This window comes from Podarcis filfolensis (genome assembly GCF_964270895.1).
Source record: "Podarcis filfolensis genome assembly, chromosome: 13".
Lineage (NCBI taxonomy): Eukaryota > Metazoa > Chordata > Lepidosauria > Squamata > Lacertidae > Podarcis > Podarcis filfolensis.
Window position 1 is genome coordinate 49268761 of NC_139615.1, and position 17899 is coordinate 49286659.

The window sequence follows — 17899 nt, forward strand, 5'->3', positions numbered from 1 at the left end:
TCCCGGACATTTTAGCAATTTCTGCCCAGACACTGCTTCTGACTATAGTATTCAGGATATATCTGGGAAATTCTGGACATATAATGCATATAAAATTAATAAAATTTATCCCCAGGGAAATGCTTTTGATGTCCACTGGGAGCATCATTTTTATTGTTTCTTATTTTAATAATTGGGAATTCTAATGTTTATTATATATGTTGCAAACTGCATTGTGAGGGTAGATACTCTGTATGGTAGGTTAAAGATTTATTAAATAAAATACAGGAGTTTTAAGCTGTTTCTGTTAACCACTTTGGGAATATTTGTATTAAGAGGCAGGTTTCTCCCTACCAGATTTAAAGATATATTATGAAGCATCCTGTATCTGTTGGATTCGGGACTGGATTAAATTAGAAAACACAGATCTTTTAGATTTATAAGGACATGAAAGTAAATTTGGTTGGCATGCGTATTTATGGTATAATAAAGCCAAAGTGCACAAAGGATTCCAGAACCACATAATAAGAAATGCAATTTTAAAAGTATGGGAGAGATGTAAGGATTTACAGTGGTACCTCGGGTTAAGTACTTAATTCGTTCTGGAGGTCCGTTCTTAACCTAAAACTGTTCTTAACCTGAAGCACCACTTTAGCTAATGGGGCCTCCCGCTGCCACCGTGCCGCTGCTGCGTGATTTCTGTTCTCATCCTGAAGCAAAGTTCTTAACCCGAGGTACTATTTCTGGGTTAGCGGAGTCTGTAACCTGAAGTGTGTGTAACCTGAAGCGTATGTAAACCACTGTATTAATAATAATAATAATAATATTTTTTTATTTATACCCCACCCTCCCCAGCCAAGGCCGGGCTCAGAGCGGCTTACAAGCAATAATAAAACAAGATTAATGATTACAACTTAAAAACAAAAATAAAATACAACATTAAAATAATGGAACATTAAAATATTAAAATGTAGCCTCATCGCAGGAGGAGAAGGAAAAGAAAAAAGAAAGAGAGCGAGGGAGGGAGGGAATCAAATTGGCTCCAAGCCAAAGGCCAGGCGGAACAACTCTGTCTTACAGGCCCTGCGGAAAGAAATCAGATCCTGCAGGGCTCTGGTCTCATGAGGCAGAGCGTTCCACCAGGCCGGAGCCAGAGTTGAAAAGGCCCTGGCTCTGGTTGAGGCCAATCTAACTTCATTAGGGCCTGGGACCACTAGGGTGTTGTTATTTATGGACCTTGAGGCTCTCCGTGGGGCATACCAGGAGAGGCGGTCCCGTAGGTACGAGGGTCCTAGGCCATGAAGGGCTTTAAAGGTCAAAAGCAGCACCTTAAATCTGAACCTGTACTCCACCGGGAGCCAGTGCAGCTTGAAAAGCACTGGGTGAATATGCTCCCATGGCAGAGACCCCGTGAGGAGCCTCGCTGCAGCATTCTGTACCCGCTGGAGTTTCTGGGACAGCTTCAAGGGCAGCCCCACGTAGAGCGAATTACAGTAGTCAAGCCTGGAGATGACCGTCGCATGGATCACTGTGGCAGGTCGGGGCGGGAAAGGTAAGGGACCAACTTACAAAAGACACCATGGTGGGTCTCACCGACAGAAGTAATATCAGTAAAAAAGGTTAGCATAAGGACTAAACGGCCAATGTACAAAGAGCTGTTAACAGAAGTGGATAATCAATTAAAGTTGAAAGATTTGAGGAAATCGGCGAGAAAGTAATAGATTGGTTACAACACTTTCAACTAAACGAAACTTTTAAAAATGACAAAAAGGATTTAGTTACACCATATCAAGATTTCAAAGAGAAATGGTGGAGGATAATATGAAATTACTGTCGAAAATGTATAATTTGCTGTTGGAATGGAAAAACAAAGACGAAGAGGTTAAGTGTGTAATGAAGTCGGCAAAGGATGTGGGACATAATATACAAGTGAATGATTGGGAAAAACTGTGGATCTCAAATTTACTGCATGTACCACACTTAAAGAGAACTATATGAAATGATGTATGTGGTATATGACACCGATTAAACTTGCTAAAATGTATGAAACAAGTTCTAATAAGTGCTGGAAATGCAGAGAAAAAGAGGGTACATTCTATCATATGTGATGGGAATGTAAGGTTATTAAAAGCTACTGGGAAATGATATAGAATGAATTGAAGAGAATGTTTAAACTAACTTTTTTAAAAAAACAAAACCTGAAGCATTTTTATTAGGTGTAACAGGAACAGAAATTCCCAAAGAACAGAAGAAATTATTTATGTACGCCACAACAGCAGCCCGGATCCTGTTAGCCCAAAGATGGGAAGAAGAACAGTTGCCAACAATAGAAGAATGGCAAATCAAACTTATGGAATATGCAGAAATGGCAAAACTGACGGCAAAACTCAGAGACTCTGACAATGAGAAGTTTAAAAACAATGGAAAAAACCTTATTGCATATGTGCAGAAATGTTGTGAACAAGTTGGTACATTGGCAGGGTTCGATTAAGCACTTGTAAGAAGTAAGGAACTAGAAAATGTTAAGGAGTAACAACTGGATAAAAATGCTAACAAAATGCAGAAAATGATGTAAGTTGTAAAGAATCAGTAGAAGGGGGTGGAAAGAAGTCTTGAGGTGTAAAAAAACTCAAAAGAAGGCTTTAGGAATCCTTATTAGAAGTTCAAATGTTAGATTGTGGTTTGGTTTTTGTATCCTTATTTTGTTGTTTACTATCTGTGAAAATAAATAAAAATTTATTTACGAAAAAGGCAGTATAGAAACATGCTGAACATAATAAGAGGAAAAGAACTTGTTCTGATAAAACAAGCTTTTCCTCTTTAGAATCCCTGCTACACCACTAGCCTGTGGTTACTTAAGTTTAGAAGCTGTTAGCACAGTGCACATTAGCAGCAGCATGTAAATTCCCTGCTTCTGGAAAAGAATTTCCTTCCAAATATTAATTTAGATTTTATATGACCTAAGGATTTGAATTCTTATATTACAGCATTACAGAAAGACTTACACACGGGAGAAATAAATCTGCTTTAATCTTTTTACCCCAACTTTAAAGCTTTGCACATTAGAAAAAAAGCACAGGTGTGCCGTTCACACATATTTTTTTACTTCAACGCTTGAGGCATATTAAAGAATTCTACAGTTAATTAAGAGTTCTCAAAACTGTATGGGTCTTAAAATTGTTACCTCTCCCAAAGAGAAATAGAGTCGTGGTATTTGGGAATCAGGATAAACAGTCTCTAGGTACCAGGAAAAAGGTTTGCACTGCAGCTTGTGTCTAAGTCCAAGTCGTGATGATATGTCTCCATAATCTACCTTTGTAACCCCTGCAGAGAGTTGCATCTCAGTTAGTTACAGTTTTAGTTGAATAAATACAGTAATAGATTACCTGCACAAAAATTAGACTGGGTGAGAAGAGTAATCTTTACACAGATCTTTGAGGACAGGTTCTAGGTCTCTTACTATCACAAGGAAGTCTTACAACCAGTTTTATCTGAAACTGTGAGGCCGCATCAATTATCTACAGACCAATTTCCATGAAAATTGCTTACAGAGCTACAAATGAACATTTAATATAAGGTAGCAGGAGTCTGAACATTCCAAGGAAATTGCAACCAAACAGGGTAGTTTTGGTACAGTCTTTGAATTATGCCTAAAGATGCTACTTTATTTGAGCCCCGTAACAGAATCTAGACCAACCTTCTGCTTAATGTAGGAAATCTAGAGCTAAAGCATCTGCAATACATGGCTGTCTAGCCTCTACCTGGAGTCTTCCAGTGAGAGAGCCCGCCATCCCTAGGTACATGGCTCTATTGTTGGATTAATCTTACTGAAGTTTCTCCTAATGTTCTACTGAAATCTCTACTTCTGCAGTTCTACTTCTGCCACTTGGGAGTAGCAGAGATTCCTTTCTATTGTATGACAGCCCTTCGGCCCCTTCAAACCTTCTGCTCTCATGGCTAAACATACACAGCTCATATAACCTTTTCTCATATGATGTCTCATCAATCCCACAGACCACCTTGGTTGCCCTCTAATTTTTCTACATCCTTCTCACAGTCCTCCTCCACAACTGGACACAATACTCCAAAGATGAGGTCTGTCTAGTATAAAATGAATTGTAACTATTATTTCTCATGAGATGGAAACTATGGTTTCTATTAATGCAGCCTAAAACTGCATTAGCATCACATTTCAGAGCCAGGTGAATCAATAGTCTGAGCAGAAGATGGCTTTATACATTCACCGTATCAGTTTAAGACACTATATTATGCTGAAGATTCCTTGCTTACCTGGGGAAATTATGTAGAAGAAATTCTTGAAGCCATCCATCCAAACTTCTGCAAGTCGTCTATTATTTTTATTAATAATCTGCCCTGTCCCTCCTGGGAAAGTGTAAGGAGTGGCTTTTCGAAAAACGTGTCCAACATGCGAACATGTTACAATTTCCAAAGTTCCCCCACACTGCCAAATCTGAAAAAGTCAAGAGTTCACCATAAACATATTTCTATTGTCTTTTAGAAAAAAGGTTCTGATTACTATGCAAACAATAACTGCATAAGTAATAATTCTGCATTATAATTTTACTAATTATATTTAAATTATATTTGCACATCACTCTTGACCAATGGATATCACCCTTCACCATTTCATGGAGAACTCATCACAGATGTACCACTTCCAGCCCATGTGAAATCATATCCAGATTACGTAGCGAGACCATTCTGTTGCAGCAAGAACATTGGGCACTTACCAGTATTACTGAAACATCATAGATGGTAGCATGACAGCTCTACCCAAGTCTAACTATTCTTCAGTCAACTGCACATGCAGATACTGGGATGTCCTGGAGCTTTTGATCAGAGCTGTGAACCATGTGGTTTGCAGTACTGCACCAGAGCACTCTGGCAAAGCAGCTGTTATCTCTCTTCCCTGAATTTGTTTTTAATTTAAAAAATAGTCTATTGTTGAAAGATAGCATTTGCATCTTCTCTCTGGTAACATTCAACATATGTCTGTCTACCATAAACTAAGCTGCAGTACCTGGGAATAAAAATGAAGTTTACTTACTCTGAATGAAATTTCTAGGTTTTCTCCTCCCCATATATCCATTCCTGCGTCGTATGTCCCAATTTCTTGAAAATAGTCCCTATCTATAGAAAAAAGGCCTCCTGCCATTGTAGGCGTCCTAAAGGAATATGAAAATGTTTTAAATCCAACTCTGACATTTATTATTACATTTATTAATCTTAGCAGTGAACTCTATCCCAATGAAAATATAGCTAAAATTGGGCCAGAGGGTGAAAAAGAGGGAGGCATTTGCCAGTCTGGGAGTACAGGAAGGCAGCACAGATTTGATGGATAAGGTATGTTGCAGCATCCTGAACTGCATCTAATGCCAGTTCAACTCAGAACATTAATATCAATAAAATTAATACATGATTAACTTAGGTCCATTAATTTCCATAGGCAGTATCCAGTTAAGCAATTATGTTTGCACAAGCACTTCCTCTCCTTGTGCACCCCATAACCATGCTCTGGAGGGTTGGGGAAAACCCCCAGAGCATGTTTAAGGAAGAAGTTCTGTTGTGCCAAAACAGCGTTGTTTCACTGCCGCAGGTTTAGAAAAGGTGGCATACTAATCACTAACTTGGAATGGACCTCCCTGTCCAAACTACAGTGGTACCTCGGGTTACAGATGTTTCAGGTTACAGACACTTCAGGTTGCAGACTCCGCTAACCCAGAAATAGTACCTCGGGTTAAGAACTTTGCTTCAGGATGAGAACAGAAATCGTGCTCTGGCTGCGCGGCGGCAATGGGAGGCCCCATTAGCTAAAGTGGTGCTTCAGGTTAAGAACAGTTTCAGGTTAAGAACGTACCTCCAGAACGAATTAAGTTCTTAACCCGAGGTACCACTGCAGATGCTCACAGTTAAGGGAGAACACACTTCCTAGTGTTCAACCTGCAATTATTTATTACTAAGAGTTGTATGATCTACCTGTTTCAGCAGGCTTTCTAAGATGTGTCTTAATTTACTGGGTTTTTTAAAATCAAGTTAACGGTTGCTGATTACATATCATATTTGCCTCACAGTTCCTTGCACCTTCATAGTTCTTTTTAATGTAGAAATGGCCTTGGGAACTGAGTAAACCTGGATTATATTATTAGACACATGCATGAAGGGACATCCCAATTACTGCTCATCAGCTCCCTTTACCTGACTGGAAGGGTCCTGTCACCTTTCCTTCGGTCCATTTCTCTCTGTGGAACAGGATACCACCGGAAATTCAACTTCCAGTTGAATCCACCATAAGTCATATCAGAACCTGCCATATATTCAAATGTATCATCGCTGATTACATCAATAATTGGACAAACTACTGTTCTCCTAAAGAAAGAAATGGCATAGACCATTAGAAAAGGCAAGAATACAGGAACAAAATACAGCCCTTGTTACATACAATATCAGCCCTATACCACAAATTGAGCATCTCATTTTCCGTCCATCTCTGAAAAAGTTTCAGTCTTACTACATGATAGGCATGATCCAGCTCATGTTAAATATCTACAAGTGTCTTTGAACTAGCTTCAGTTATTTCAATGGGGCTTAAAAGGTTCGTTTTTGTCCTGATCATGCTCACTTTATACCACAGCAACACAGAATACAAGAAACTATGCTATGTTATTTTAAAAAGTAATGATCAAACACTTGAAATAGTCCTTTATCTGCAAGAGCTGTCACTTCTATTCTACGTGGGGTGAAGGGTAGATAAGAAATCTTATAAATAATAGAATCATAGAATCATAGAGTTGGAAGAGACCACAAGGGCCATCGAGTCCAACCCCCTGCCAAGCAGGAAACACCATCAATAGATGGAAAGAAGATGCAGTTCCAACCAAGGATGAATGGCAGGCAAAATTAATGGGCTATGCAGAAATGGCTAAGCTTACTGGACCAATAAGGAACCAAGATGAGGGAACTTTTAAAAAGGAATGGGGAAATTATCTGGCGTATTTTAAAAATCATTGCAAACAGTTAACTGCATTAACAGGATTAACTGAAGATGAGCAGTTAAACTATTAACCTTTTCAAAGTTGATAGTAACAATTATAAGGAGTTATAAGGGAGATGCATAAATCAAAAGTGAAAATAGAAGAAATCACAGAAAGGGGGGAGGGAAGTCAAACTATGATGTATGTATGTGTGATGAGGTATTGGTTATTGTAAAATTGGGAAAAAAATTAAAAGAAGAAGAAATCTTAGAAATTAAATAATGGATAATTAAATAAGGATAGTAGACTGAAGCTCAAATTAACCACATTCAAAAGTGTTATCTCTCTAAACAAAGTATTTGTATTCAGAGCCAGATGGGGTCATAGCCCCTAGCAGCTAGGGCAGGAAAATCCTTAAATGAAACAAAGGTTTAACTTGGTAGAATGGTAGGTTCCTATGTACCTCAGAGAACAGGTTGCTTGATTTCCAGAGAAACGTGATGCAAGGCATGAGCATAACACAGAAAATAATAGTAACAGGCTATGGGAGGATATCTGAGATGTCACAGTTATTAATTGTATAGTTGTACAGTGGTACCTCGGTTTAAGAACAGCCCAGTTTAAGAACAATTTGGTTTACAAACTCCGCAAAACCGGAAATAGTGTCTTGGTTTGATAACTTTACCTCGGTCTAAGAACGGAATCCAAATGGTGGAAGGGCACCGGTGGTGGGAGGCCTCATTAGGGAAAGCGTGCCTCGGTTTAAGAACGGTTTTGGTTTAAGAACGGACTTCTGGAATGGATTACGTTCGTAGACTGAGGTACCACTGTATCTGCAATACATCCATACTGCATTTGAAGATTACCAAGGTCTGCCGCTGCTCTTTAATTAATCCTTTGTGCAAATATTCTTCTACGACAAATTTCTCATATTCTAAGGATTAATGAAGTTTACCCACTATGTCCATGGATGAGTCACACTTAAAAAAGCAGATTAGCTGCATTAGTCAGTATTAACCTTTAACATGTTTTATAAAATAACCACCTGTCTAATTTTATCCGTGCTAGCAGTGGCTCCAGCCATCCTACTGTACATTCACAATGAGCATCTAAAAAGGTGATGACTTGGCCTTTAGAAGCAGCAGCTCCTTTCAATCTGGCTCTGATCAGTCCAGAACGCTGCTCCATTCGAATCACATAAACTGGTACTCGTAATTTCTTCACATAGTTCTCCAAGGGTCTCTTCAAGAACTCTAAAAAGTATGGCAAACGAAAGATAAAATAAATGTAGCATTCAAGCTACATGTACACTCATAATTTTAGTAAGAACTCTTAAAATGGCTTATGTCTAAATGAACTCTCAACAAGAATAGTCAAAAGGAGGCAGAACAATCAACACTAAATTTAAGACTGAATATCCTACGAATACTGTGCAATAACAGAACCAGGACAAACACATTATGCTCCAAATTGCAGATTTTAATAGAAGATTAAAACTCTCTTTTTCTCTTTCTGATTCAGGATGGTGACTTTTTCCACATGTAAGCAAAACAACTAATCGATATTTATCCACTATTTTTCTTCTAAATGAAAAATTAGCCCTTCTAAATTATGCGAAGAGTAAGTCTTGTATTCTTGATGGTTTTTTTTCCAGTGCAAAAGTGAAATATTATGCAAATCTACTGGGAATATGGCAGCAGCAGATACAAAGGTGAAGCTGAATGTTTGCTTTACTCAGTTCAGCCAACTGATGCTAAAATTTGAAACCCACTCTCTCCAGATTAGGAAATTTTTGTAGAAGCCTAATTTCCTACTTACAGAGTATTTAACCAGCATGTAAACAGAGATTGCATTTTCTGCCTGCATCCTTCAGTTTGATAAACTTCAAACCCAATTTCTTTTAAACAAAGTTCCATGTGAGTCACAGAAGCACCATCAAGGAAAATATTGATATAGTACTATGCAGCTATGTACAACGAAGAATCAGGTATACATGGTTTCAAAGTACTATACACAGTACTATACACAGTTTACTTAAGTACTATAAAACTCTTAGGGACACGAGTGGCACTGTGGTCTAAACCATTGAGCTGATCAGAAGGTCGGCGGTTCAAATCCCCGCAACGGGGTGAGCTCCTGTTGCTCGGTCCCAGCTCCTGCACGTCAAAGTGCAAGTACATAAATAGGTAATATAATAATAATAATTTATTATTTATACCCCGCCCATCTGGCTGGGCCTCCCCAGCCACTCTGGGCGGCTTCCACAGAAACCAAAAATACACTAAAATATCACACGTTAAAAACTTCCCTGAACAGGGCTGCCTTAAGATGTCTTCTGAATGTCAGGTAGTTGTTTATCGCTTTGACATCTGCTGGAAGGGCGTTCCACAGGGCGGGCGCCACTACCGAGAAGGCCCTCTGCCTGGTTCCCTGTAGCTTTGCTTCTCGCAATGAGGGAACCACCAGAAGGCCCTCGGCGCTGGACCTCAGCGTCTGGGCAGAACGATGGGGGTGGAGACGCTCCTTCAGGTATACTGGACCGAGGCCGTTTAGGGCTTTAAAGGTCAGCACCAACACTTTGAATTGTGCTCGGAAACGTACCGCTCTGGCGGGAAGGTAAACGGTGTTTCCGTGCGCTGCTCTGGTTTCACCAGAAGCGGCTTAGTCATGCTGGCCACATGACCTGGAAAAACTGTCTGCGGACAAACGTCGGCTCCCTCGGCCAGTAAAGTGAGATGAGCGCCGCAACCCCACAATCGTTCGCGACTGGAATTAACTGTCAGGGGTCCTTTACCAGGTTTTACCTTTATAAAACTCTTAAAAGCAAAGCTCACATAACAGCTTTTTATTCCAACGCTGCTTCAATGAAGAAATCCATAATAATAAGAATTCTACATAAAGGCAAAAGAATTCTCTTAAGAAGCAGGTTCAGCACCATTCCAAAGGAAAAACAGAATGTGGATGCACTGTACTTATCAATACGGCAAAATCCAACTAAAAAGTGATTTAGAGATTAAACAAGCACTATTTAATGAATATTCATTTCATGCATGTTTGAGCATTAAGGGCACCCTAGGTTATTTGAGGAGTGTGATTTACTTTACCCTGGCATAGAGTAATCTCTATTTCAACATATGCAGTCTGTGAAGTGTTCAAAAGACTGCTTCCAGTGGGTAGCTTTAATGAATTCATTAAATTCAAAGGAGTGAATGTTATGTACCTGTATGGATAATGTTTTTAGCACAGAAAAGCATGGATTATATATTATGCTATATACTTGCTATACAAGTTTATATAAGGGCTATGGTAAGTAAAAAATTGATAATTACAAACAGGGTTCAAAATTAGCGGGGCACCAGGCGCATTTTGTGCCTAAAAATTCTCCATTTGTCAGCACCTCAAAAAGCCTGGCTGCCATTTTTTGCGCCTGGCTGACACTCAAGGATTACTGAAATGTATGTGCTTTGAAGTTTCAAAGTATATGTTAAGGATAGACAATATGTTAAGGAGTTTAACAATAAAGAGTAGAGTGTTTTGAAAAATGAAGTATGGTACCAGTATTTTTATGATAAACACTAAATTAAACATGTATTAACAATTTCTGTTAAAAATGTGATATTAACAATATCTCACTTATGAGAATTGTGTATTAGTTCATGCTTATTAAAATAATAAATAGAAAGTGTTGCTGCCCCACCCCAAAATGGCAACTAGACATTCTTGTTTTGGCGCCCACAACCCAAGTTCCAGGAGCCATTTCGCTCCTAGCTTTTCTATCCCAGTTTTTAATACCGATTACAAAACCACCTAAAAGAATCAGGTTGCTTTTTAAAATTGATTTTTTTTAAGTGTGAATACTGCATTTCTCTTAAATAATAATGAATTCAATATTAAAGAACCTGTATACAAGAACATTAGTGCTATGATTACTCTAAAACAGGTGCGGGGAACCAATGATCTATGGATCTATTTAGATCTTCCAGGCCGCTTTGGTCAAGCACTGTGGACCTGCCATCATATATGATGTCAGGTTTAGGGAAAGTACAAAAGACCTGGCCCAGCCAAAATGGGGTTTGCAGACCTGCAAAGTTATGCACAAAGTGTTTTGCAACACCACACTTCCCCACTGCTATCTATAACTTGAATCAATTCCTCTACCAGATGCATCTGACTTAAAGAAGGCTTTCTCAAATATAAATATTTACACTATACCTATTCATAACAGGCATTTCATTTTCACCTGATGAAAACTGCTCTAATCTGTCCAGTAACTACAGTCATATCAGCAACCGGCATTTCATTTTTGTTTGCTACTCAGTTTTTTGAATTCATGCAATATGCCCAAACTGCACCTTATGCAATCTTACCTCTTTCACTAGCATCATCTACCAGAATAATTTCTTCCAGCATGTGTCGCGGTGACCGGTTGATGACACTATGTACAGTTCGCAAGAGAGTACTCCAAGCTTCATTGTGAAAGACAATTACAACACTTGTTGTAGGAAGGTTATCTGGATATACTTTTGTCTTACACCTAAGACAAAACACAAATAAAGCAAAGCAGTAATAAGTGAACCATTTATTATTACATTTGAATAAAAAAAATATTCTCTAATATTCTCTTTATATTAAAAAATATAAGGTAGGGACAAGGAGAACTTCCCTGGGGACGGTGTTTCATCAATGGATTGTCATCAATGAAAAGGCCTTTCCCCAAGCTTTTAGCAATAGGCCCTTGTTCACTGATGCATTCAGAACTCACCTGTAAAAATGCCCTTTGACCCATGCTACACTAGCCATTTCAATTGACTACTTCAACTGAAACACTGAAGCAAGAAGGCTGGTAATAGCACTAACTTTCATAGGTCATCAATGAATGCAAAAGAAAATTGTGGGCACAATTAGCTGTGTGAAACATGCTTCATGAAGAATAGAATGTCCGGATGCAGAATGAATTTCCTGACAGGTCTATTGCTCAATTAAAATAGTTCTTACACATGAAGAGGATTTCCAGGTTACGGCTAAAGATTGCAAAGAGTAATCCTTTATAATTAATCAGAGACTAGCTGAAGATGCCATTGGTGACCTCGCCACCATCAATGCTCCAAGTACTGAGTGAACCATCGTATCAGAAACTCTGGCCCAATAACAGCTAATCAGAACAGCACTACAACTTGCAAAGTACTGGATCAAGCTCTACATACACAAGAGGCAGAAACAGTCTTGAATGAGGCAGACCAGTATCTCAAATGTTATTCTAACAATGGGGTTTCGCAATATCTGTAATGCTATACCCATCCTAGAGAAGTGCTTTCAGGATGCTGGTATTTCTAAAGAACTATATTCGTCTGCCACACTAAGTACGTTCTTAGTGCCTTGATCCAAAAGGTTCTCCATTTTGTCTCTGAAGATATATTAAGCTGAGTTTTAGATACCCCGCACAAGAAAGCAGCAAATGCGCCTCAGGTCTCCTCCATTAGCATGGAATATAGCCGCTCCTATTACTCCTATGAAAACGGTGTAAGACCCCAAGAATATGCAAACAGCTTCCTTCCTGTCCAGTTTCAAATGTACTACTTATCCTAGAAGCCTATTCTCCCAGTCTCATGAGACAACAGTTCCCCCTGGTAGGGAGGTGCACCTCAAAAACCCCAGTATCCATCAAATGCAAAAGAGGATCACAATTTGTTTGCTAACAAGAAAGTATTTTTGTTAGTGAGCCTGGAAGCTCCTTACAAGGAAAATTAAACTGTTTGGCTTTTAACCAGTTAAACTAACTTACATGTCACAAAACATCAAGTAGCTTTGACAACTCTGAAAGGAGAGGACGTTCTCATTCAAGTGGAAAAAAACTTACAATCTAATAAAGAGAAGCTATTGCCGACAGTTAGAATGTAATCTTTTCAGTATATTTAAGAATACAGAATATTCTGTTAAAGCAGCATCCCAGTAACAAAATGGTTTAAAATTAAAGGAATTGAGTACTACACTAAGTTGCCCTGGTTTAAGACATACTGACACATATTTCAAAGTTCTGTTACTTACAGTTATTATTAAAAAGAAAGCCACAATAATTTCAGTAGGAAAGGCAAGCAGCCTTCAAATCTGGATAGGAACTCAAAGGACAGGGTATTTTCAAACTCCCCACAAGAAAAGGAAATTGGTGAACCTGTGCATCAAGCAGAGAGCTGTGTTTTTTTCTGTTTTTTTCTGCTAGAAGTGAAGAACTGATTGAGTCAGGATTGAGAACTGGTAAAGCAGAATAGATTACAATATGTCAAAGCATGAAAGGCAGTCCTTGATATTTTGATACTTTGATTATTGTTTCTATTGACTGAGGTAAATGTGGGAATGAATCCTATTAGCCAAAAAATATTGAATAGATTAAAATATACAATGCATGGTAGCTACACACACAGCAATTGAAATCCCCTCCCTCTAGCAAGACAAGGCAAATGAAGCTGCTGCCTGGCTGACCAAGACAGACCTTTACAAAAACAGATTTGATAGGATGATCATGAGAACCATTTAAATTCCAAGTCACAATATAGTAATGTGGAGACGTGGAAAAGGGCTTCCATACAGCAGGCTCTTTTGGCTGTATGAGAAAACTTCTGAAGCTCCTTTAGTGCCTGAAGCAACACTAACCTGCTTTATTATGCTAGTTATAACATATATTTAAAGCCACCTAGCTGTGAAGCAGAGGTACAGTCAAACCTTGATTCCTGAACGGCTTAGTTGCTGAACAAATTGGATCCTGAACGCTACAAACCCAGAAGTAAGTGTTCCGGTTTGCAAATGTTTTTTGGAAGCTGAACGTCCAACGCAGCTTCCGCTTGGGTGCAGGAAGCTCCTGCAGCCAATCAGAAGCCGCGCCTTGGTTTTCAAAGGGTTCCAGGAGTTGAACAGACTCCCAGAATGGATTCATTTCGAGAACCAAGGTACCACTGTGTAATATTCTTAATCTAGGAGGAAATGTCTATGTAGATCACCTAAAACGCAATAAAATATTCTACAGCAGTCTTCAAAGACCCAGTGTCTTGAGCTGGCTCTATGTTAACAGCAGAATAAGGTTAACAAAGGACCACTGGCATCCAATTAGACAGTCCAATATAAGACATTTCAAGTCTAAAGATACCCTATTGGCTAATCAATCAATACTCAACTGATTACATTCTACGTACCCACAAACAGGTAAAGTTCATCAATTGTGATTACCACGGATTATCGGAAGCGGAACTGGTCAAAACTGCTAATAATTCTAGGCAACTCTCAGACGAGGCCAAGCATGTCACTGGTTCAAAATAGTTTAAAAATGCCACAAATGAAAAAAGTACTGCAGGAAACACATAACACACACACACACACACACTCCCCAAGGTATATTTTATAGATGTACAGCACAATCTTATATACATCATAGGAGCCAACTCCTAGGGGCCAAGGGGGCTTTCGCCCACCAATAAAATATTTGAAGGGGTCAGGGCCCCCCAAGGTTGATGGGCATTGCTATTCAAATGTTGTGAGTGTGTCATGTCATGTGATCAATTGTGGGGTGGGGCTAACCTGGGCCCCCACAATATTTCATTCAGGTTGGCACCCTTGTTAATACATATCTACTCAAAATAAGTCACAATGAAGTAAGTGGGACATTATCCCATATAAATGGGCACAGGACTGCATCTAAAAGACATGAAGTGTTCACTGAGATTTTGTTCCATACAGGATATATCAAGCTTGAACGCCTGTTTTGTAATCCAACCCAACAGGCAGTATGATAACAATGAACTTAATTGCCAATAGTTCGGAAAACAGGCACAAGACAAATGCATAGTGGAACATTTCCTGAAGAAACAGCAGGGCTAAACAGCAATACTTTTACAAAAATCGATAGGAATTTGTGTGTTAAGTCTCCAAGAGACACTACTCCATCTAGTAGCCTATGTATACTAAATCTTTTCAGCATCCGCACACTGGTTTGTAGTCAAGTTCAAGTCTGACCTTAACAGTTATTTCATAATTTACCTGACATCAAGAGAATGAAATTTTCCTCTCTTCTGATATAAGAAAGTTGCAATATCTCATGATTCAAGTAGAAATCTTCTTTAGACCCTAGAAACAAAATCCAAAATGGTCCTTAAAACCATTGTGGTTAGAGATTCAAGCAGAATTCATATAAAGAAAGTTCTGAAGGTTTTCTGGTGCTTATGGCATAAGCCAGCTGCCCCCCAAGAGAGCTTTCTGGTGAAAAACTTAAAAATCTGTTCTTTGCCGTATAAAATTATTTTACATGTTAACTAGATGAAGGCTGAAATACCAGACTGTATGTATTAGTAAAAGATGTTACAAATCTAGGATATGTAAAGTTAGTTACTTTTGAGAAGAAAAATAAAAAAGATTTAGACTTCTGGTTTTTTTCCAGGAAAATCCACTTTTAAAATGTAGGTGCCTAAAGAAAATCCTAGGTCAATTCTGTCATGGGCTCCAAACATGGAGTATTGCTGTGTATTTAAGAGAAGCAACTCTTAAAGAGTCTCCAATTCTCCTCTAGGACAGAAGTTCCTAGAAAGAACAAGAAGTACAGTGGACTGATGTATTAGCACCTCCTTTGCTTGCGATCAACTAGGAATGTTGGAGGCTGATCTCATCAGTTTACTTTATTGTCAGGGCTTTTTTTCAGCCAGAACTCACTAGAACTCAGTTCCGACACCTCTCAGGTAGGCGCCATTGTCATTGTAAGAGAACGAGGCAGGCATTCATGGTGAGTTCCGGCTCCTCTTTTTCTAGAAAAATAGCACTCCTTATTGTGAAACCTACTTAAAATCTAGTTCAAAGCTGAACCTTGTGTGGGTCTTGAGCAACCATAACTCTAAACATTGGAGGTGATGTTCCTATCATCCTTCTTACTAATACATTACCTCCACAGAGGTTATCGAAGTACACACTTTAAGACATTTTGGTTGGTCTCGTAAAGCTTTTGCCCTAATGAGGATTTTTGAATTTTTATTGTGGGCCAAAATGGACACTTTTGGTGTTAAAGCTGCTTTACCTTTCCCAGAATTACCTGAAATATTATCTAAAGGAATACAGTAGTCATGGAAAAGAGAGCACACAAGAGAAATAAGCATGAATTTTTGAATGAATGCACATCAAGACTGGGGAGAGGATAACGCCCTACCAATGGAATAAACCTCAAGCCACAGATGCATTCAACTTTGGGGTTGTGGACAAGACAAAATCTGGCATCCAAAGATCAAAATCATCCATCAAAACCTTTTCCACTGTTGAGACTTCAGAAAATTTCCAAAAGATCACCCAATTCATACAACTGAAAATATATTACATAAACACTAGTGGGATAATATTCTTCATTTTTTACATGGAATTCCAAATTAAATAAAATGGCTCTGAATGCCAAGAAATCAAGATTTAAAGTTAAGGACTAGATGTGCACATTAGACCAGACAAAAAATAATTCATCAAATTATTTTCAAAACATTACTTTTACTAGATCAGATCAACGTGCTTAATAATTATGCTAATTACAAAAAAATAGTTCATTCCATTGTTTGACAATAGCAACTAACTTTTTAAAGGCACATATGCTCAGTAGGTAAACGGTCTTAGAAACATAATGGGTATTAACCAAGATGCAAGACCTTGTTCATACATCTAAATAAGAACACAATCCATACATAACTAATTTAATGTATGTGAAAAGTCCAAAATAGAGTTGTATATCCATGCACAAGTTAAAAACAAGATGTGTCTCCAAGCGAGTTTTACATGCCCTGATCTAAGAGTATGGGCAGCACTCAAGTGGTAGTGTTGCTGAGCAGGTGATTTTGATAACTTTTTGTACTGCTTTTCAACTTTAAAATGAAAATATAAACCAAAGAACAAAAAAACCTATCAGATATGAACAGCAGAATCAAACAATTCAACTACCAAAGGAGGAACAGAAAAGAAAAGCTTTTAACCTGCCTCAAGAAAGAAAGAAAAGATAATCATACAAATCTAAGGGTGGACATACCAGGTCTGCAACAGAGAAGGCACCATTTCTTGCAAAGACTAATCAAGCCTTCACATGTGATCTTTAGCATATCTTTGTTAGTAGATGATGGTGATTTATTTTGTACCCTGCCTATCTGACTAGGTCACCGCAGCTACTCTAGGTGGCTTCCAACAGAATTTACAAATACAAACACACATCAGATATTAAAAACTTCCTGATACAGGGCTGCCTTTAGATGTCTCCAGAAGATGCTCCTTCAGGTATGCAGGGCCAAAGCCATTTAGGGCTTTAAAGGTCAGCACCAACACTTTAAATAGTGCTCGGAAACATACTGGGAACCAGTGTAGATCTATTATGACCAGTGTTACATGGTCCCAACAGCCACTCCCAGTCACCTGTCTGGCAGCAGCATTCTGGATTAGTTGTAGATTCCGAGTCACTTTCAAAGGTAGAGCACATTGCAGTAGTTCAAGTGGGAGATAACTAGAGCATATACCACTCTGGTCTCAGCCAACATGCCAGATGGGGCTGGTAGATAGCTGCCCTGGACACAGAATTGACCTGTGCCTCCATGGGCAGCTGTGAGTCCAAAATGACTCCCAGGCTGCTCTCCTGGTCCTACAATGCCACAGTTACTCCATTCAGGACCATGGAGTCCCCCACACCACCCACTGAACATAGGGGGAGATAGTTAGAACTTTTGTATCTTTTAAAAAGATGCCTGAATCTCTCCCTTCACCTGAATCATCTTTCATCTATTGGTAGATTCTGCCCCTTTTGTAGGTGAGATGATCCTTTTTACCTAGATTCAGTCTGAGTTGAGATTGGAAAGGCTTGCAGATCAGAGAAAAACTTCATGCAGAACAAAGCTGCCCACCCCCTGTCCATCGGAAACAGTACTTCTGTCTTGTCG

At 38.9% G+C, this 17899-nt stretch overlaps 1 protein-coding gene and 1 long non-coding RNA gene across 4 annotated transcripts in view; one reads left to right on the plus strand and one right to left on the minus strand.

The window, feature by feature from the left end:
• Nucleotides 1–14990, plus strand: part of LOC310748208 — a 60580-nt gene extending 45590 nt beyond the window's left edge. For both annotated transcript variants that reach the window (XR_014541200.1, XR_014541202.1), the window contains 2 exons: nucleotides 8626–8682; nucleotides 14741–14990. This is a non-coding gene — a long non-coding RNA (uncharacterized lncRNA). The remainder of the gene's footprint in view (nucleotides 1–8625; nucleotides 8683–14740) is intronic.
• The window catches only part of GALNT1 (polypeptide N-acetylgalactosaminyltransferase 1), a 59504-nt gene that overhangs the window by 5528 nt on the left and 36077 nt on the right, over nucleotides 1–17899 (minus strand). Inside the window, exons 1-7 of one of the 2 annotated variants that reach the window (XM_083583090.1) lie at nucleotides 14997–15083; nucleotides 11339–11505; nucleotides 8017–8224; nucleotides 6196–6366; nucleotides 5048–5165; nucleotides 4270–4450; nucleotides 3164–3303 (exon numbers count right to left, since the gene is read on the minus strand). In XM_083583090.1, the coding sequence (XP_083439216.1) occupies nucleotides 3164–3303; nucleotides 4270–4450; nucleotides 5048–5165; nucleotides 6196–6366; nucleotides 8017–8224; nucleotides 11339–11381 (861 nt within the window). In that variant the 5' untranslated portion in view covers nucleotides 11382–11505; nucleotides 14997–15083. Of the gene's footprint in view, nucleotides 1–3163; nucleotides 3304–4269; nucleotides 4451–5047; nucleotides 5166–6195; nucleotides 6367–8016; nucleotides 8225–11338; nucleotides 11506–14996; nucleotides 15084–17899 lie in introns of those variants that run through there. The other variant, XM_083583089.1, reaches the window with a different exon arrangement.